The sequence below is a fragment of the Curcuma longa genome, chromosome 2 (assembly GCF_044706935.1).
Source record: "Curcuma longa cultivar G26 ecotype Majalengka, Jawa Barat chromosome 2, ITB_CL_G26_1.1, whole genome shotgun sequence".
NCBI lineage: Eukaryota > Viridiplantae > Streptophyta > Magnoliopsida > Zingiberales > Zingiberaceae > Curcuma > Curcuma longa.
The window spans coordinates 6,979,359-7,000,248 of NC_133862.1; the positions used below are offsets into that span (position 1 = coordinate 6,979,359).

The following is a 20,890-nucleotide window of genomic DNA, read 5'->3' on the forward strand; positions in this document are numbered from 1 at the left end:
GTAAAAAATCTTATTAGGAATATAAGACTAAGATCTTTTTTCAAAAAATTATTTTAAGTCGTGAAGGTAACTTTAATGGACTTAAAAAGGTTAAATGGTTCATCTTAACTTAACTACTTAAGCATTGTGAGTATTAAAAAGGAGTATTAATAGTCATTTGATCTATTGTTACAAAAGGTGCTAATGCGCACCTTAAGCATCTCTTCACGACTCACTCCAAAGTCTATGAAAGGGAAATAAATCATGATATCAAACGGTCTTTTAGATCGGGAAAACTTATTCTCTAAAAAAATGAACTTCAGAGGATTTGAATTTTACTCTATTGTTACAATTTTACCATCCGGGTATCAACTCGGTTACATTAGTGGGAGCAATAGTTATTTGATCTAGTAGTTATTGAATACGTGCATCCACTTGATAATCCAAAATCTTATGGTCTCCATCCAAAATGCAACAAATTATTGCATTATACTCAGCCAAAACATACATACTTCTCAAATATCTGTTGAATTTGAACGGTGAAGGCCGGGCATCGAGTGGTGCAGATGAGGAATGGCAGGCCTCACCCAGGCAGTAGATCATCAAGAGCCCTTGCATTCCCAATCTGACGCTCATCTCTGCTGTAACTCCACCTCCATGGATGAAAAGTCAAGGGATTCAACCAGCAGTTATAGGAGCAGAGAGAGAGCGAGAGAGAGAGAGGGACAAGGGTGAGGCTGTAAAGGATCAATGTTATCTAACCACCAAAGGCTTATTTATTTCAATGCCATTGCATTTCTGTATGGTGAAACCCTCCTTCGATGCTCAGCTCTTGCTTAGTTTCCCCTCTCTCTCTCTCTCTGTCTCTTTCTCTTCTCTTTCTTTCTCTCTCTCTAGATCTGCAATAAAGACACCATTCCACATCATGGCTTTCGCTGTAGCACACTGAGATGGACTGGTTGATGGCCATGAGAGCTTAAGCAATAGGCATTTGCTTGTGAATTGTGATGGGCCGGTCGCCGTGCTGTGAGAAGGTGGGGCTGAAGAAGGGGCCATGGACGCCGGAGGAGGACCAGAAACTGCTGGCCTACGTCGAGAAGCACGGGCACGGGAGCTGGAGAGCTCTGCCCGCGAGAGCTGGTAAGCTACGCGCCGATGCTCGCTAGAATTGAACATGAGAAATGGTAAGGGATGATGAAGTGTGTGAATTGTGGTGGTTTTGCAGGGCTACAGAGGTGCGGGAAGAGTTGCAGGTTGAGGTGGACCAACTACCTGAGGCCGGACATCAAAAGAGGGGAGTTTAGCGTGCAGGAGGAGCAGACCATCATCCAGCTTCATGCTCTCCTTGGCAACAGGTTCGATCTCCTCTAGAAATGCTGCATTGTGTGGAGATTTGGATAAGGATTTGATCTTGTTTTCTCTGTTCGATTACTAAAGTGCTTCGCTGTTTCTTAGCATCGAGAAGGGAGCTGAGCATTGCTTGTTGCAGGTGGTCTGCGATTGCGACGCACCTGCCGAAGAGAACAGATAACGAGATCAAGAACTACTGGAACACGCACCTGAAGAAGCGGCTGGCGAAGATGGGCATCGACCCCTGCACGCACAAGGCGAAGAGCGACGCCCTCAGCTCCACCGCCGCCGCCGGCGGCCGCTCACGGAACGCCGCCAACCTCAGCCACATGGCGCAGTGGGAGAGCGCACGCCTGGAGGCGGAGGCACGCCTCGTGCGGGAGTCCAAACTCCGCACGGCCACCGCTCTGCAGCACCAAATGGGGTCGTCGCCGCCATCCTCGTCTGCGTCGCCGCCGGGCTGCCTCGGCGTGCTCCGGGCTTGGCGAGGTCGAAGGTCCGACCTTGAGTCGCCCACCTCCACGCTGAGCTTCGCGGAAGGTCGCCTGCTGATGGCAGCGGCAGCGGCCGGCGGAGGGCTCGTCGACGGCGACTACCAAGGAGCCAGTAGGATGGATAACCTCGCCGGCTTGGAGGTGCCCGACGCGGCCGTCGGAGGGGAGGCACCGTGGCTTGGAGAGGCGTGCGGATGGGGGCAACTACAAGTCGGCGGAAGCTTCACCGGAATGCTTCTGGGCGACAAGAATTCCGACTGCGGCGGTGCCGGCGGCGATTCTTATGGAAACAACGATTACCTGCAAGAGGAGGAGGAGGACGAAGAAGGGAGAGAAATGAACAAGAACTACTGGAACACCATTCTCAACTCTGTCAACTCTTCCTCCTCTTCCACCTCGTCGCCGGCGTTCTAGAATCGAAGTCAATAGCATTTGAAGTAGGCTACTGCTGAATTCAACAACTTCATCGCTCCTTTCCAATTGAATCTGTAAGAAGCAAACAAAATAAGATAAAATAATTAGGTGCATTGTTCTGGGAATGTAATTTCTGTTTGTTTGTTTTGTTAAATTTCGTAGTTTTGAAGAACAGGAAAAATGTTTGTAGCTGATTACTGTATTGCTTGCTTATCATTTAATGTATCACAAATGTAATCTAAAATCTAAATATTAGCAAGCAATTGTGGAAAAGATTACTGAGAGAGATAAAAGGGGAAAAAATTATCCCAACATTTCATATATTTAACTGACTAAAAAGGCACCATTTAACAGTAACTGTTACAGCAAGCTGATATCACCTTAGGGCATCTATTGACTGTGTCGATATAAAGGGGAAAATATCTCAACAAACAAAAATAAAATTGGGGCATGCTTTAGTAAATGGCCATTATAAAGGGCATTAAAATGCACAAAAAAAGTGAAGATTCTTGCAAGCCTCAGCTACAGGTAAGAACAATTTGAAATTTCAAGTGTACCTCTTTAAGTTTCCTCAAGGTTCTCCCAGAGAAAGTAACCATCCTCCTAAATAAACACTGACTTTTCCAAATTGTCAAAGATAAGCAAGGACAGAATCTTGGATGCCCCTCAGCTACAAGGGTTTCCTCTGCCCTGTCATTTACTCCACTGTACCATAATTGTAGATGAAACACAGTTGACCAGAAATCCATGCAGCAACAGTTCCAAACCTGTGTGTGATATAAAGTCTCTGAGAGGTCTTCCTTCCTCATCCAATCTGGGCCTACCCCACAGAAATGAGTGTGATGTACTGGTGGCATGAAGAGAGACAACCCACATGCTCATTGCTCATTGCTCATCATGTTTACAAAAAAGGAGTGAGAGGAGAGCAGCAACTTACGTTGGTGAAGGAATTGAAGATATTTTAGGTTGTTTTATCCGATGAGCTTAAATGAGATGAGTCAAAAAGCATGTATTCATGGAAGGATATACAATTAGCTGTTGGCAAAAAAAAGCTGACTTGCAGCGCGAAAAATCTGGATTGGAAGTCTCAGAGCATGAAACAATAGGTTCGTGATCAATTTGAGTCAATTTAGATATAAAAACACAAACCAAGAATGATGTTTTCAAAATGTGGTTAATAAAAAAAAAACTTACAACTAAGATTTCATCTTAGATTTCTACACATGTTCGCATCCTGAAAAGAGCAAAACACCAAAAGAGGAGAGAAAGAGCTCAAAATGTTATGTAAACCATTATGAGAAATCAAGATGACAAACATTATGAATTTGGTTTTGTTATGTATAATATAACTGTTGAAATTGTATAAATGCACTACCTAAACAACATAAAAGGAGAATCAAGAAGCTACAATCTATGATCATGTGTATGTCACCAAATATTCTTGAAAAACTATGGATGTTGAGAAAAGTATCCTTCATCTCAGACCAGGAGTAACAATTATATTTACTGAACATAACACAAGATCAAGACAAAAACATTTATGACACAAAAATGTACCTAAATAGCGGTGCAAGGTAGATCTGAGCAACGTATAGGTTTTCCATGGTAGCATATCTCTTCCCTTGCAATGGATAAAAGGAGAGTTGCCACAATAACCTGTCATGAAAGCAACACTCATTGTGTCCTGCAATAAATTATGTGCATGATGGTGAAGTAGATGCGGTCCATGAATGAGGAAATCAACCTCAGAAAAGAATAATTTGTTTTATTTTTTACCTTTGGCTTCAGTAAGCCCAGTTTAACAGTCAAACTATATCAACCGATCCAGAAAGATAGATATGAAAGCACATGCTAATCCAGTGCACAGATTGTTATACGTCACCATCACCTCATTTAAGACTGCTCTTGAAGCTTTCCCTTCCAGTTCCACTACGGCTCTATATCAATACAAACAAAGGGCTAGTTGAAGCAGAGTAAATTGGATTCAGTAGTTGCTGAATTGTGCTAGCTCAAAAGGTTTTATTTAAATTTCTAATTATAGGTTGCCAATGAGCAAATAGAAAGGAAAAAAAGGATGAATTGCATGTCACTATCTAATTTGTATCCACTAGCTAATGTGTCATTATCTTGTCAACGGAAAAAAAACATATGTGCACTAATTGCATATTCTTTATGGTATCCCATCTAAAAGGGAGCTCAACATTCTAATAAGAACATCAATTTCTGTGTGCTAAATGTCAATCAACAACCAATGCAGCATGGATATGGGGGGAGACAAATTAAGAAGTTAAAACCAAAAAACTCAGCCAAAGTGGCACTAAGGTGTGAAACAAATGAGCCATATGTTCGCATTTAATAAATCTCAAAAGCATGCGAACCTAAACAAATTAGATGTGGAATGTTGACTTACATGATGAGAAGTGAGAAAAGAGAACTATGTTTTACGTACAAGAACATCAAAAGGTACTTCTTCTCTAAGCCATTTATTTTCTAATAACTAACAAGCAAGCGGCTTATTCACAAGCATTTCAAATCAATTTCCAATAAAGAAAAAAATCACTACAAAACAATAAACCTCACAACATATCACTTGCGAGATGAAAGTATACTACAGGATAGTCATATTGCAAAACATGAATGAAAAGAGTTCAGAATGCCGGTCAATGGAGTAGTACATTTCCTGTACTAATCCTCAAACCAAGAAAATATCATTACATAATGGTCATACATGAAAATATCATTACATAATGGTCATACATCATATGTCAATATACTTGCACATGTATTTGCTGAAAGTAGAAAAAATGTATTGCATTTCCAGGAACCAACATAACAGCAGATTGATTTGCAGACTGAGGAAGATCTCATAAACCAACCAACGGCATGAAGTTGGCAGTATAAGACCTCAGAAACAGGAGGTTATTGCTCCATGATCATTATTATCATACAATCATAAAATTTGACATACATCGCTGAGTCATGCATACAATGTATTATGTATAACAATTGAATGAGAGAAAGATAGCACCTCCTCATTACCAACTTGGCTCCAGTACTAAACCATTGAAAGACTAAGCTGCTACAAGAATTCATGAAAGATGATTATACAATCTACCCTGAAAGAAGTCATTTCATGGAACACAGAGATTGAAGAATCGGTGCATGGATATTGGACAGGATCCGAATCTCCTCCTTTGCATACTTTGAATGAATTTTCTATGAGTTATGGAAGAAGCTCCCAAAAGTTGATTTTCTGTTGCAGAAACCTTGATTGCCTTGCAGTCTTGCAAACCCGGTGAATGTTCATACATTCGCACCATCCTCCACTAAAGATGATCCCACAATCCCACAGTTCGGATGAGGTGCATGTGTTCATACCTCATCGTTCATTTGGAGGAACAGGGGACGCCTTCAGAGCATGCAAGCAACAGATGGTTGACTGAAGAAGTAGCTCCTAATGATTTCCAGATTTTTTTTCAGATCGACCTTCGCAGACAATGTGGCGACAACTCAAGGGCGTGAAGATATCCCTCCGATGAGGATGTAGACCCAGTTGCTTCTCGGGGATGCGGAAGACAGTCACCAGCTTCCCAGGATGAGGTTTCGAAGTAATCGTGGTCGGAAAGCTGCTTGATGGGGAATTCGGAGTGGCAGCGCGGCAGCGGAGGAAACAACGGATCTGAATATGAGAGAGGCCGGCGGCGACGTGGAATAAGTGGAGAATCAAATCGCTTGGTATCGGCGACGATGGTGGAGCAGGCGAAGCGCCAGCTGAAGAAGTGACATACGCGAAGCAATGGAAGTAGCAATAGCGGCGAAGGGCGTCGGAGAAAACGCACGACGACGGCGACATTGATGTTTCTTCATCGTCGCCGGGAAGTTAAATCGCGTTGAAGGCCGTTAGCGATTAGGGATTATTATCCAACTTAAAGAACGATTAAATAACAGAAGAAAGGTTTCGCTCTTGTGTGTATGGTTATTTATCTATTACTTGTATAAGATTGGAATTATATTTAATATTATTCTATTTTTTATATTTTCTTTAAGAAGCAAGCCCTAATATAATAATTCTCTTTCAGACTAATCATCCAGTGACATCAGCAGTTAAAACCAACATCTATAACAAGGTCTTTCTTGCCTTTATTTGTATTCCAAACAACAAAAAAACTTTGTAGAACATTAAAAATAGAATCCATATTCCACAAAACACAATGATTCCAGATAAGCTCTAAAACTATTTTAGATTAAATCAGCAAAACAAAAAAAAGCCTCGCATGTTTATACATAAAGATATGAAGTTCAATTGCTCATTCTCTTAAGTTTTATAGAATAAAAGCAAGTTAACTTTGAAGACAAAACCTTCCATGAGAAAAAGACAGACAATAATCAGTATCCCAGGAAAGAAATTAAACTCATCAGTTACTGATTTGATGCCAATCTGATACATCAAGCAAAGGTTCCTTATGAGATCCAATCGATCATTGACAATTGGAAATTGAAGCACATCTTTTCAGTAAGAACAGATTCAAAGCTGTACAAACATTATGTGTTGCGATTACTCGACTGCATCTCTTGGTAGCCATCTTTTCAGGGAGAAATGGAGATGAACAGCAAGTGCAATGAGAAAAGAAGTTGAGTTTGATCTATTATTGCTAAAGGTGAAGTTCTTCAGGTGGTATACGCAATGGTATATGAATCAGGCATCGAACTATTACAGAAAAAAAAGTATCCGAAAGTGTCGGATTACCTCATTTTCGCAATCTACAATACATGATCACTCGTTCTTCGACCAATCGAATCCAAGCTGGGATCAGTTCCATGGTGCCTGGAGTTTCACTGAAATTGAGAAATTTTTGTCCACGCTCCAGAAGAAGTGCCACGAAGAAACTGTCTTTGAACATCTACACAATAGCCAAGTCCCGGATTATCACGGCGAGCCGGCGGGGGAAGGCGTTTCGATACGACGACCCGCCAGCACCATATTCCTCAACTTCAGTCTCTTGAAGATGAGGAACCCACCTAGCGCCAACTGCAGCACGAGAACCACAGAAAGAAACGCCAGCCCTACCTTCTCTCCCACGTTTAGCTGCTTGGATGTCGCGAACCGCAGCGCCACGAAACCTGGTCCCGGTGGGCGATCGGTTTGATTGCCGGCAGGCGGAGAAAGGTTCGGGGAAGGCGTAGGCACCGGAGGAGATACGGTGCTAGGGGAAGGGGAAGGGGATGGCGAGGAGGCGGGGTAGGGGGCCCTGTGCCCTGGACCCGAGAACGCGAGGAGAGGGAGGAGGAAAGACAAAGTTAGAGATCGAGGGTCCATTAAGGGCAGTGGACGGAGATCTAGGGTTCCGGCGAAGCTCGGGCAGCAGCTCCTCTTCCTCCCGGTGAGTACAGCTCCACGGAAGTGCGGGCGGAGGAAGCAGATCTGATGATAACCAAATAAGGAATATAAATTTTTTATTTCAATCCTATAAGTTTGCTCCTTGGTCCCTCCATCGCAGAAAGTTTAAGTTTTTTCCGAATTATTCATTTAATTAAGTTTATAACTATTGAACGAAATAAATTTTTAGCATTAGAAAAAATTGATAGACGTGAGAGAAAAGATACAGATAAGGGACTAGAATTGAAAATTTATAACGTAAAGGTGTTCCCTATAAACTGGAGTCATTGACTTGACCTCAGTCAATGCATTCTGTGGAGTCATTCCTCGGAAGAGACTTGACTTCCGAAGAGTCCTTTTCGGAAATACATTTGGGTTGGGCCCGTCTAATTCAGCCGGCCCAAATATATTTTGAACAAATTCCTTTTTCAAAAACACCCTCTAACTTTTTATCGCTGCTAAATTTTTAGGAACTAATTTATTGACCAAAACAAATGGAATTAAATTTTCCTGTATCGTCTAATATTCTTTTTAATAAATAAATAAAATGATTTGAAAATCCAAAGAAAAACTTTGAAAATCATAGAAATACAAGAACTAAATTGAAATTTACCAAAAAAAATGCTAGTCAAACTTTCCTAATGACTAACGAGGTCATTAAACAACAAGTGAATGGTTGATTAGGAATCATTAATTACTTGTGGATTCCCTTAATCCTACTATAATTATAAAAAAATTTGATATAAAAGAAAGCAAATGCAATGTGATTTTCCTTCAATTAATGAAGGCACTAATGCAAAAATAGCAATTTCAATCAAGAACAAGGGGAAATAAGAACAAATTGACCATAATATAATATCTCCAAATTGATGGGAAGATTAGTTACAAATTACTTGTTAGGGATTGAGTAAGTGGGGTGTTAGTTATTAATTCACAAGTTTGTGGACAACATGTGCTCTTGTTGAAGATTACTTTTCATAATTAATTGATCGAATAAATATATAAAATAATTATTGTGTGAGGAACTCAAAATGCAAAATATTTTATAGTTGGTTGAGTATGACATTTTGCATTTTCCCTCCTCATTGAAAGTGAAATTTGTAAATATTGCACCACTTCATTTATATTTTCAATTATTATACAATGTTATAAACTAATAAATCACAAAAAAATTTAGTTTATTTTTTTTTGACAAAAAAGGGATTTTGAGAAAAAAAGAAATATATATAAGAATCGAACAACAATTTAATGAGTTATAATATATTTACATGCACCAAACAAATACACACGTACTAGTGACAACACATGGTTGTAATTAAAAGCTTAAGCTATGATTTAGACAAATTAATTATCTCCTAATTGTCCATTATTATCGTTATAATTATGCGGCGGCTGGATCTCCTCTTCGCCCTCGGTCACCACCGACGACGACACCATGAATGAGTTCTCCTCCGCGGCCGCTGTGGCCATGAAGCACTGCTGCTTGCACGCGCAGCAGGTGATCTGAAGCAGAGTCGCGTTGACGTGCTTGACGGCGCAGTTCCGGGCGGCGCGCGCCCGGCCGAGCTCCGCCTCCGCCTGCTGTCGGATCCTCCGCGCCCATTCCAGCTCCCGCTCCGCTACCTCCAGCTGCATCCGCGCCTGTTTCCGCGCCTCTTCGACCTGATCCGCTTCCTGCTGATCCGCTGCCTTACTGCTCTTGACGGCCGACGGAGCGGGGCCGAGGGAGAGCTGTAGAACAATGGCCTTGGAGCACTCCTCTGTCTTCTCCGTTGGCGTTGCAGGAGACGGCGGGGCCTTGGGGCGAGTGAAGCCTGATGTGGAAGGAGGCATGAGATGCAGGAGCTGGATGCACCCATAACCTCCGGCAGCGGAGGTGTCGGTGCTGGAAGTTGCGGAGGAGATGAGTACTGGCGCCGGTCGGAGTCGACGCTCGGCCTGAGCTCGTCCAGCGGCGCACATGTTTTGGTGCTCGATGAAGCTCTCCACTCTGCGGCAATTAAGATCACTATTAATTCATCAAAATAGAAGAAGAGAATTCGAATCACAATTAATGCTTCTATCGCTATCTAATTAAGTTTTTTTTTAAAGCAGAAGAAATCTCATCACCTGGAGAAGACGCGGCCGCAGTCGCAGGCGTGGCCGCGGGTGCCACAGATCTTGAGGTGGGCCTTGAAGTCGGAGAGGACGGCGTAGGCCTTGGCGCAGCGGGCGCAGGCCCACTCCCGCCTCCCACTGTGCTTTCGCCGGAAGTGCTTCTTGATTCCGACGAGATCCCCCAGCGCGTGCCGCGGATCGTGGTGCAGGCAGCTCGGCTCCGGACACACGAACACCCGCTTCCTCCCCGTCGCCGACGAGCCTCCTCCTCCTTCCGGCCGCCTCACCAGCTTCCACGGCACCTTGTGCCGGCGCCGGTGCATCTGCAGGTTCTGGTCTCGCTGAAACCCCTGCTTGCAGATCTCGCACACGTACCGATCCGACTCCATCAGCGTCCTCGGCGACAGCGACACCACCTCTGCTTCAGGATCTTTTTTTTTTTCATAAAAAAAAACATAATTTGATCGATTAATCAGCAATTAAACTCTTAATTGATTAATTATGTTGGTACCAGGAGTGCCGGCCGGCCGTCGCTTTTTCTTGGCGGCGTTTAAGGATGGTAGAGCGGTGGCGCCGTCGCCGGGTGGCGGCGGAAGGGCGGGCACTGGAGGGTTCAACATGATTTATATTGGTGGAGGCGATACCTTCATTGGAAGCTGTGTGTGTGTGTTCGTATTTATACTTGTAGGAGAGGAGGTGATCCATGACTAGTGGGCCCATCCACGTTGTATAATCTCTACTGGCTAAATTGAACCGGGTTTATGCGAAATTTGGTATCACTGTTCATGGCTCGCCCGGCTTGATTAGCGAACCACAAACCAATTAAACCAGGCAAATTGGAAAAACTGAACCGGTGTCAACTTAAACCGCTCCGGTGGTTCAGGACCGACTAATATGCGATGAGCAAAGGAGGTGGAGCCCACACAGTGGTGACAAATAGAAAGACACGGTGGCAAAGAAACAAAATGGCATATAATTTCATGATCACTTCCATCACTATGCAAAACACGTGATTTCCCTCTCTCTTTTTTTTAGCAAAAATATAATTTATTTTTTTCAAGAAAATCAAAAATTTCTTTTAAATGTATATTTCTACTATACAACTTTAAATCTTTTTAACCAAATATACATTTTTTTATTCGAAAAGGAAAAAAAAAGAAGATTATTTCTTCTATTAGACATTTCACACGGTACGCATAATGATAGCTCCCATGAATCCTTAATTAATTAACTAATGACGGGGAGTGCTCATTGGTTAAGATTGGCGGTGACTTTAATGATCTCTAATCTTTAATCATTTAATTAAAGTATCTATCCATGTGTAAGCCTAATTAGTGAAACATTAAAGGCTCACTTAGCATGCGCTTCCTAATTAAAGCAAGTTGAACAGCTTAAACTTTTGTCTCCAAGGACCAATCTACTTCCACTTTGTTCATTAGAGTTTAATTAAGGATACACCTTACAAAATATTATGTTTAATTTTATACGATTAATATTTTAGAGATGTATAGCTAGCTTTCTTTTTAGTTGAAAAAGAAGGGATAGATGGAAGATGTAAACATATGCACTATAGTCGAGTACAATTTTCTCGTGTCCAATCTACAACCTCGAATTGTGATTGTACTTATAATTTCCAACGTCAAGACACACAAGAGGAATCTAAGTTTTCGATTGCTTGCTCATAGCCTAGTTAGGGTTTGGGTTTCCTCCTTGGACGATGTTCTTGAATATATATTCTCTTATTCCCTCAATTCACTATTGTATGCCAGCAAAGCTCCAACTTTTGCAAGACGGGCCAAAGGGAGAAGACAATCTAAGAACATACATGCTGATGTGGCGGACTTGGATATCTACATAGATAGCATCCAATCTAACAGTGTTGCTATTAGATTTTGTGCTTATACTTTTGTATGATGCCTCTAGATCTGATATAGATTTAGTTATAGTAACTAAACTAGCAAATGACGATGAATAATAGGCTTCTACTTAGGGATGAGCTATGGATTAGGTCAAAGCTCAACTAGTATAGCAAGCATGGATCGAAGGTGTACTCTTTAGGTTTCGACTTAGCTCGTGCTCTTCCTTGCGAGTCACGTGGGTGGGTGAGTTACGTTGATGATATGGCAAGATTTTTAAAAGATTTGTCAAACCAAACAAATTGAATAATTTAAGAACAGTAGTAGGAAAATTTAATTAATCATGTGGATGGAGATCAATAATTAATTAACAATGAGGATTGAGATATGTAGAAAGTTTTTTACATGTTGAGAATTATAAAACAAATTATTTATAGTTCTAATCATTGAAGATGCTCTAAGTTATTAATATAATGCACTCTAAAAATGTAAAATTTAATTTGGTAGCATTGATACACTTGGCAACCAAAATTATATCCTTGAGTTATTGGGAGGTAAGTGAGATTGAGAATGTTCCAACAACAAAATTTCGAGGTCTCTTATTTTATGTCCTCTTGGCCCTTTCTACATTATCTTATTCCTTCTCTATTTATTCTCGAAGCTAGCTAGGTCTAATGTTACTCCATTATTCATAAAAGTAAATGCATAACGTACGTAAGAAATTTTTTGTTGATGTAAAATTTATATTAATTCCGAGTTAAGTATAGAAAATCTTTGCTAAAATTAAAAGTATCAATGTCGTGGAAATGTGTCGACCTTTGATGATAGATAGAACTATCGGAAGAATGAGGATCAAGAAAGAAGAAGAAACTCTCGTAGAACTTAGGAGCATTTTGTCATCTCGATGTGTTAACCTATGGTGATAGTGGACCCATTAATAGGGCAACATAATTGGGGAGGGGGTATGAAAGAAAATATCTTAGTTGATTTCATGTAACAACTTATGGGTCGAGTATACATAAGGACATTATGTGTCTCCTTATCTTTGTTGGTGTGACGAAACTCACAAGTGGTCATGTTTGATTAGAAAATTTTGATATGTTTAGTAATTAATTTAAGGTAACATTGTCAACTCATAATTTTGATATGTTTAATTAGAAAATCTTTTGTTAATCTACAGTTGAGTTCTATAGCTTTGAAATTTGCTATTAGAGTGTAATTAAGTGAAGTCACTAATGAAAATCTAAGATGCCATATTTCGATCATAAAATAAATTTAAAAAGCGAGATGGTTTTTGATGTGATGCTCTAACATCAATATTATTAACTATTATAGCTACTATTGATTGTTGGTTATTTGGTCTATTAATCAAATTATATTCATATTTTATTTTTATTAAAACAAACATTAATTAATATAATGTTATTCACGAAAGGTAAAAATAGATGTACTAACAGGAAACGCAGGTCGCTGAAATTTAGCAAATTGACATACATCGCAAGGTGCATCCGAAAAAATGCATGGTAATTTTAAATGAACTGCTTTAGAAGGTGAAATATGTCCCAGACGACAATGCCATAAAAGAGAAGCATCCGATTGACATAAAGAGCCAGAATACAAAGCAATTTTATTTAGCAAAACACCAGATAAGTTAAGTAGAGTCGAAGATTGAGGTTGACGAACTGCCTTGTCATATGCTGATATCACATGCGGCAAAAATGATGTCCGATCCAAAATGTACAACCCTTTCTTCAGACGACCAACTGCAACAACGGAATCAGTGTCCTGGTCCTGCACCACACAAGAATTCCCAACAAACATGAATCGCAAATGCTGATCCAACATCAATTTGCTGACCGAAAGTAAATTGTGATGGAAATTTGGTGCGAGAAGAGTATGTTGCAGTGTAAGCTTTCCTCCCAGAATTACTGTTCCTGAATTTGTCACTTGCTCAATATTGCCATTAGCCATAACAATAGGAATATCATCGACTGATTGCACATCAGAGAAAGAAACAATTGATTTTGCAATATGGGATGTAGCTCCCGTATCAATGATCCAGTCAGAAGCATTGCTTGCATTAAAAGAAAATTGTGTATTACCTGAAAAATCATAATCTGAGTGATCATAGCCAGGCCGGTAGTCATTTGCAGTAGCATAATTCACTTCAGCCCCTTGTGCTTTCCCTTTGAGAATTTTGAGTAGTTCATGTTGCATGCTTAACAGGTTATCTAGTGGAGTTGAATCTGTTTGCGATCCTTCATCAAGTGGGCTATCCACATAGTGTGCCTTTGCCCCTTTAGAAAATTGCCCCTGCTTGTTTTTCTTCCACTTCGATGGGTATCCATGTAATTTGAAGCAACGATTAATTGTATGTCCTTCACGCCCACATGCTGAGCAGACCAACCCATTGAAAGATTGCTTTGATCTTCCCTTTGCATTATGATCCACCGTGGTATTCTGAGATAACATAGCCGATTGCAATATTGTATCCACCTGTGAGTCAATTTGTTTTTCTACATTCAAGATCATAGCATAAATCTTATCAACCCCAGGCATAGGATCCATGATTAGTATCTGATTTTTAACAGCTTCAAATTTTTCTCCCAACCCCTTCAAAAACTGCATCACGCGAGTAGTGCCGGCAGCCATATGCGCTGGTATTTCGCAGCTACATGCGTTGCATTTGATGGGAGGATCAAGGCCATCCAATTGCTCCCACATGGAGCGAATTCGCATATAGTATTCTGTCACAGTTTGGGCTCCTTGACTGATGTTGAACAAGTCCTTTTGAACTTGATAGATCAAGGAATTGTTTAACTGCCCAAAATGTTGCTCGAGTGATAGCCATAGCGAACGAGCCGTGACTGCTGTGCTGAATCCAGGAATTAATTCTTTGGACATTGAATTGAGTAGCCAACAAAGCACAATACAATCAGTACGTTTCCAGGAAAGAAAAGTTGAATCTGTGGGACTTGGAGCAATAAGAGTCCCATCGACAAAACCACATTTGTTCTTCGCACCAAGCGCTAGCAAAACTGCCCTCTTCCAGACGAAATAATTATTTGTGGTTAGTGGGATGTTTACCAGTGATACGTTGGGGTTGTCGGTGTTGCTGACAAAAGTTGAGTCGACCGTTGTCGCAGCCGCAATAAGAGACCCCGAGTTCTCTGTCATTCCGTCTCCACTCATCTTCTAATGGGCTGGTAGTAGCACGCTCTCCTCGTCGTTTGTATATAAGAAATCGCGTGTTCGATCCACGCTCACCGCACCATGTACAAAAACACAAAGTAGTGTATTGATGAAGTACAAAAATGCATCAAGAAAAGAAACGACAGGATTTGAGGAAGAACCAAGTTGGAGAAATTTTCTCGTGTCTTTCTTTAATTCAATATGTAAATATATACACATTGTACAATGATCATATAAAGAATAAAATTATAAATTATTACATTCCTTAAGAGAGTTTCTTCGTGGTCAAGTTTTCTCATAATAGGAATTTCTCCGTGATCAAGTATCCCTGAAATCTTGGAAATCTTTAATAGGCATATCGGATTTGATTTCCAACACATTAGTGGACTCCTTCACCTTCCACACTAATTGTCCTCATGTGCAAAGCATATAATTTTATCAACTTTGCCATTTAATAGAACATTAAGAACTTGAGGATGAGTCATCAAGAACTTGAGGAAGAACAATTGTCTATTTGGAATTTTGAACAATTGTCTATTTGGAATTTTTTATTTTCGATTTTTTATCAATATTTTTTTATTATTAAAAATAAATTATTTTTAAAAAAATAATTTCGTTCAGCTTAAACGTCGATCACACAGTGAAATATAGACGGGTCAATCGCGAGATTAGAAACGTATCAAATTCGTCTCGAGGTTGGAAAAAAAAAACAAATTAAAGATCCTTGGACACGTCGATCGCTCCTGTGTACTTTATATAATTTATTTATTATTATTTTTAAAAAAATCTGTCATCGAAATTACGACCAATCAGAGCACAGATCCGTGAAGACTGCGAGGCAACGCGTGAAGAATCCAAAAAGCCAGCCATAAAAAAAAACAAATAATAAATTGAAAGTTCTCGTTGGAAAGCGTAGAAAATTAGGAGAGAAAGGCCGTCTATTGGCTGTCACAGTGGGACCCAGAAACGTTTGGTACCCATTAATCAACTTGCTAGTTTTCGATAGAAACATTGCCCATTTCCAAAATTATTTTTTAATAATCTAAATATTTAAATTTGATAGCTTCCTTAAAATTTTCTATTAAATAAATTCGAAACACACTTATGCACAGTTTCCAAATTTATTTTTAAAAATCATTGAAATTTCAAATGGTAGAAAATTCAAATTGCTTTGACTTTTAAAAATACAATAAAAACACATAAAGAAATTTATCACATTATATTATATAGATTGTTGATTAACCGAATGAATTTAAAAATATAAAAATTTATTATATAATCTTAAATAATATAAAAAATATTTCCGATCGACACCTGAATTTTTTTAAGCATAAGATCAAAATTCATTTTTTTTAATAAAATACCAATAAACCTTTTTATAGTTTGTTGCTTATGGTAGTTACGATATTTTCAAAAGAATAAATGCTTATGTTAAGTTGACTTAGGCGAGAAATTATCTAGCTAATATCGATTGATTGAAAATTATTAAATATAATCGATGAGTTTGTTAGGGTAGTTGTGTTGTTCATTGTGGCCGATCGTAGAATTGAATATCTAAATTATCAAAAAAAAAAAAAAAAAGACGGTCGTATGGATCCTAACACCATACAAAGCATAAGAATAGTTCAACTTCGATGACAACGATCCCAAAAATAGACGGTCGTATGGATTCTAATTAAGAAGGCACAGAATTAGGATATTTTTTGAGTTTCTAGAAAATGGAAGGAGATTACTAATTGATTTTTTGGAATATATTTGAATTTAATATAATTAATTAAATTAGATTCCAATAACATAATTGATCCATTGACTTTGGATTCTATATAAGCCCCTAGATCTGTTTGCATTTCCCATCATTTCTATACGATCCATTTCTTTCCTCCCCTGTGTTGTTCGATTGTTTCTTCCTCGGCAGCGATGGCTTTGCTCACAGATCTCATCAACCTCAACCTTTCTGATACTACTGAGAAGATTATTGCCGAGTACATATGGTGAGTGTCTTCTCTTTTATTGAGTTTTTGCTCTTTATTCTGTCGTTTTCTGGATCAAAGTTAGATCTTCTCCGTCATCTGTTATTTTTTGCTCTCTGCTCCTTTTGTTTGTCTTGTTTTAGGCGTTTACTCGAATGGTTTATGGGTTTCGTTGGGAGTGAGAGTTCCGATTGAAAGTTTGTTAAGTTTGGTACTTTTTAGGTGTGATCTTTTGGTTTCTTATTGCCTGTGGTTTGGGGTTTTAGTTCGTACAACGTGATTCTTTGTTTTTGATGTGGTTGTATGGAAGAACCTAGGGGTGAGCATATTTTGGTTTTTGTTTCTTAGATCTCTACTATTTCCTTGTGGTCGACAGGTAGATTCCTCCCAGGATTCCTTTCTCGTGGGGAAATGGATCTTTTTTTTTTCCTTTATTTTATTTTTGATTCTGCTTATGGATCGAGAAGGGAAAATTTTTATTTCTTTTTGTCTTCAATATGTGGTTAGATCTTTCTCCGCATAGCTAAGATTTTTGGTTACTTTTGGTAGGTTTATTAAATTTACGCTTGATGATTCTAGGTAGTATTTGTTTTGTCTTGCCTATGTGGGGATTTTTTTTACTGCGTTTCAAGGATCCTTTTTGTTGCTTTCCAATTTAACGGTTGAATATTCTTTGCTTCCCTTGTTTTTACTCTAGTTTCAAAGCGGTGGAGGCTAAATTAGACTTTTTCGATCGATCCATCTGCTTCTGCGGGTTTTTGAGCTCTCAAAATTTTCAAGATCTTTGATTTTGAAGTTTTAGTCAATTTTGATCTCGAATCTTTCGAGACTCTTGAGGGATCAGTCAGTGTTCACACCATTAAATCATTGTGCTAATTCATTGTCTCGGTATCTATTTCAGGATTGGTGGATCTGGTTTGGATATAAGGAGCAAGGCCAGGGTGAGCTTGAAGACCAACCTTTTTTCCTTAACCTTTTATTTTCTTGTTGAAGTTTTTATTTTTGATCTAAACCTTTCACATGCTTTCTTTCTTACAGACTCTCCCTGGCCCCGTTAGTGATCCATCCAAGCTTCCAAAATGGAACTATGATGGTTCAAGCACAGGACAAGCTCCTGGCGATGACAGTGAAGTGATCTTGTAGTAAGTTCATTATCTTCCTATACATCAATTTTTAGGGTTGCTGGGTGTTCAATTTTGTGAATAGCTTTCATTGCCATGTCATGTTGATGATTCCTTTTGAACTTATCGTGCAGTCCTCAAGCTATTTTCAAGGATCCATTCAGGAGAGGAAACAATATTCTTGTAAGTGTGTTAGTCTTTTTCCCATTAGCTTGCGCTTTGTGGTCCCTATCTTTCTTCAACTTTTCTTTTTCATATTATTGTCTTGGATACACACTCAAAAGCAACAACTTTTGAAACCATATAATCCTTTTGACCATTTTTGGTGAAATTATCATAAAGTTATTCCCTTTAATTAGAAACATTAAACACTTTGCAATACTGAAAGTGACCGTGAAGATTAGGGTTTAGGTCTCCTTAAAATAATAAATTTACTGTTTTTTTTGTTAGGTTGTGATCAATGTGTTCGTATAAATGATGTCATTGAACATTTCCATTGTCTTAATTTTATAAGAATTGTTAGAAGTAGTAGACAATTGGTACCATCCCATTTAATTTTCAACAACTAATAGCTTGGATGTACTCTTCTTTTTTTCTCATAATTTTTTGACAAACTATTCCAATTGTATTTGTGAATATATCATATGACAGAATATAGCATATTCTTGACTTGTAGGTCATCTGTGACTGTTATACCCCAGCTGGAGAGCCAATCCCTACTAACAAGAGGTACAATGCTGCTAAGGTTTTTAGCCATCCTGATGTTGCTGCTGAAGAGCCTTGGTATGTTTGACTCATTCAATCTGTGATTTAACCTGTTCTTCTGAGATGTTATTCTTATCGTTAAAATGTTGTCTTTTATGCATTTAGGTATGGAATTGAACAAGAGTACACCCTCTTGCAAAAGGATGTCAAGTGGCCTCTTGGCTGGCCTGTTGGTGGTTTTCCTGGTCCCCAGGTTAAATAATCAACTTGATACCAGACTGTAAATGTTGGCTCAATGGATTTCACTTGTTTTTTTCTCTTTCAATCCTTATTTGTTTGCCTATAAACATTATAGATGTTTATTATTTATCTTCCCAGGTGATTCCACTAGCAGATTTTAGTTTAGAATCTATAGGATCATGTTTTGTTCCTTTTAATTTAAACACTGAACTATTTAAGTTTTTGTTCTGATGAATTCAACTCCTATTCCAGGGCCCATATTACTGCTCTGCTGGTGCTGATAAATCTTTCGGCCGTGACATAGTTGATGCTCACTACAAAGCCTGTCTTTATGCCGGCATCCAAATCAGTGGTATCAATGGAGAAGTCATGCCTGGCCAGGTAATGCGACTTGTTATTACAGTTACTTTTATATTTTAATTTAGTAGCCATATCTTTCTAACAATTTGCACAACTTGTGTCTTTATTTTGCAGTGGGAATTTCAAGTTGGCCCTTCTGTAGGCATCTCATCAGGCGATCAAGTGTGGGCTGCTCGTTACATTCTCGAGGTATTTGAATTTTCATCTTACAGCTTCCTTGTAACAATTTTGCATGGTAGCAATTGACACTAAATTTTTTTATCATATCAGAATTTTTCATGCTAATCCATGTTTTTTTTATCATTTACAGCGGATCACTGAAATTGCAGGAGTGGTTCTCTCTTTGGATCCAAAGCCAATCCAGGTACAAATTTGTGCTTCCCCCTGAATAGAGATTTTTCATTCTACATTTTTTTCCCTGTATTGTGAAGACTGCTAAAAATACCCCACCCAAATAGTTGTGCTTTTCTATGTATTTACAAGATATGTTTCCTTTCGATCAGGGAGATTGGAATGGTGCTGGTGCTCACACAAACTACAGGTAAAGAAAACCAGACTCTTAAACTTGTCTTGTAAATCTGTGATCCATTCATTTTTCTTTTTTCCATCTGTTTCTGCATTGTCTAAGTTATCTTATGTTCCTTCCAGTACCAAGTCCATGAGGAATGATGGTGGATACGAGGTTATCAAGGGTGCTATTGAGAAGCTTGGTAAGAGGCACAAAGAGCACATTGCTGCCTATGGTGAAGGTAACGAACGCCGTCTGACTGGACGACACGAAACTGCTGATATCAACACCTTCCTATGGGTATGTTAGCTTCATTTTCTCATTACAACAATAGTGCATTTTGAACTCACCACACTTGCTATGAAAGCAATATATTCAAACATAAAAACCTCAAAAATATTTATAGAAGCAAAACTCAGCTGAAGAGTAGACGTTTCAGCTAACAACTGTATGATGTTATGATCTTTAGGGTGTTGCCAATCGCGGTGCATCTATCCGGGTGGGTCGTGAGACGGAACAGAATGGCAAAGGTAATAGTCTCCTTTGTGTGGAATCTTGTGATTTTTCTGAATTTACACATTCATTATCGATCGTTTAAGAAATCACATTAAATCTTGCTGTTTTCATGTCAGGCTACTTTGAGGACCGGAGGCCAGCTTCAAATATGGATCCTTATGTGGTTACCTCCATGATTGCAGAGACTACCATTCTCTGGAAACCATAGACGCAACATTTGCCATTTGATTTCGTGGTTCTGTATTTGTTTAGATTTGCCATTTGCTCTGATGGGAACAGTAATTCCTAGCTTATGATTTTTACTGCATTTCATGGAATGCTTAAGAATAAATGTACACAATCTATGAAGAATCCTCGCTTAACAACTCAGATGATGTTAATTGGTTGTCTTTATTATGTGTTAGTCGATGTTTCTGAAAGTATATTATGTTCTATCTCCTCTAGCTGTTAATGTTATTATGTTGTGTCTTGTGGGATGTAATGGCTAATAACAACTACAATGAGTCTGCCACTTCAAAATCAAATCAAATTATTTAGATTGTTTTAATTTTCCTCGTATATTTGTGGGAGAAAGTTTAAAATAAATAAATTGAAATGATTAGTTTTGTAACTGGAATGTTTTAATGGGAAGTAAAGGAAAACATCAGCTCCTCAAAGTGCTTGTAAATATTTGTCGATGAGTTTAAAAGGGACATGGCAAGTAGCAACAAC

At 39.0% G+C, this 20,890-nt stretch overlaps 3 protein-coding genes across 3 annotated transcripts; 2 read left to right on the forward strand and 1 right to left on the reverse strand.

Moving 5' to 3' along the window:
- The first annotated feature begins 930 nt into the window (after positions 1 to 930).
- Positions 931 to 2,354, forward strand: LOC141821092 (transcription factor MYB106-like). Its single transcript, XM_074708458.1, has 3 exons — positions 931 to 1,119; positions 1,205 to 1,334; positions 1,469 to 2,354. The coding sequence occupies exons 1-3, from the start codon at positions 987 to 989 to the stop codon at positions 2,235 to 2,237; spliced, it is 1,032 nt and encodes a 343-aa protein (XP_074564559.1). The 5' UTR covers positions 931 to 986; the 3' UTR covers positions 2,238 to 2,354.
- A 6,604-nt stretch (positions 2,355 to 8,958) lies between these two features.
- On the reverse strand, positions 8,959 to 10,331 carry LOC141822327 (protein indeterminate-domain 14-like). Its single transcript, XM_074709769.1, has 3 exons — positions 10,223 to 10,331; positions 9,724 to 10,141; positions 8,959 to 9,604 (listed from the first exon to the last, which is right to left on the reverse strand). The coding sequence occupies exons 1-3, from the start codon at positions 10,329 to 10,331 to the stop codon at positions 8,959 to 8,961; spliced, it is 1,173 nt and encodes a 390-aa protein (XP_074565870.1).
- A 6,283-nt stretch (positions 10,332 to 16,614) lies between these two features.
- On the forward strand, positions 16,615 to 20,622 carry LOC141821223 (glutamine synthetase nodule isozyme). Its single transcript, XM_074708622.1, has 13 exons — positions 16,615 to 16,750; positions 17,631 to 17,670; positions 17,768 to 17,871; positions 17,985 to 18,033; positions 18,527 to 18,633; positions 18,721 to 18,808; positions 19,048 to 19,176; positions 19,270 to 19,344; positions 19,466 to 19,519; positions 19,659 to 19,696; positions 19,804 to 19,963; positions 20,133 to 20,193; positions 20,296 to 20,622. Exons 1-13 carry the CDS (start codon positions 16,677 to 16,679, stop codon positions 20,385 to 20,387), a joined length of 1,071 nt encoding a protein of 356 aa, XP_074564723.1. The 5' UTR covers positions 16,615 to 16,676; the 3' UTR covers positions 20,388 to 20,622.
- The last annotated feature ends 268 nt before the right edge of the window (positions 20,623 to 20,890 follow it).

What these genes read in the sequence shown, in the direction of transcription:
- LOC141821092 (XM_074708458.1), top strand. Translation starts at nt 987, where the DNA reads ATGGGCCGGTCGCCGTGCTGTGAGAAGGTGGGGCTGAAGAAGGGGCCA. An exon ending in AGCTCTGCCCGCGAGAGCTG is followed by an intron (nt 1,120 to 1,204) that starts GTAAGCTACGCG and finishes GTGGTTTTGCAG; the next exon opens with GGCTACAGAGGTGCGGGAAG. An exon ending in CATGCTCTCCTTGGCAACAG is followed by an intron (nt 1,335 to 1,468) that starts GTTCGATCTCCT and finishes TGCTTGTTGCAG; the next exon opens with GTGGTCTGCGATTGCGACGC.
- LOC141822327 (XM_074709769.1), bottom strand. Translation starts at nt 10,331, where the DNA reads ATGTTGAACCCTCCAGTGCCCGCCCTTCCGCCGCCACCCGGCGACGGC. An exon ending in ACGGCCGGCCGGCACTCCTG is followed by an intron (nt 10,142 to 10,222) that starts GTACCAACATAA and finishes AAAAAAAAAAAG; the next exon opens with ATCCTGAAGCAGAGGTGGTG. An exon ending in TGCGGCCGCGTCTTCTCCAG is followed by an intron (nt 9,605 to 9,723) that starts GTGATGAGATTT and finishes TAATTGCCGCAG; the next exon opens with AGTGGAGAGCTTCATCGAGC.
- LOC141821223 (XM_074708622.1), top strand. Translation starts at nt 16,677, where the DNA reads ATGGCTTTGCTCACAGATCTCATCAACCTCAACCTTTCTGATACTACT. An exon ending in GGAGAGGAAACAATATTCTT is followed by an intron (nt 18,034 to 18,526) that starts GTAAGTGTGTTA and finishes CTTGACTTGTAG; the next exon opens with GTCATCTGTGACTGTTATAC. An exon ending in GAGAAGTCATGCCTGGCCAG is followed by an intron (nt 19,177 to 19,269) that starts GTAATGCGACTT and finishes TTTATTTTGCAG; the next exon opens with TGGGAATTTCAAGTTGGCCC.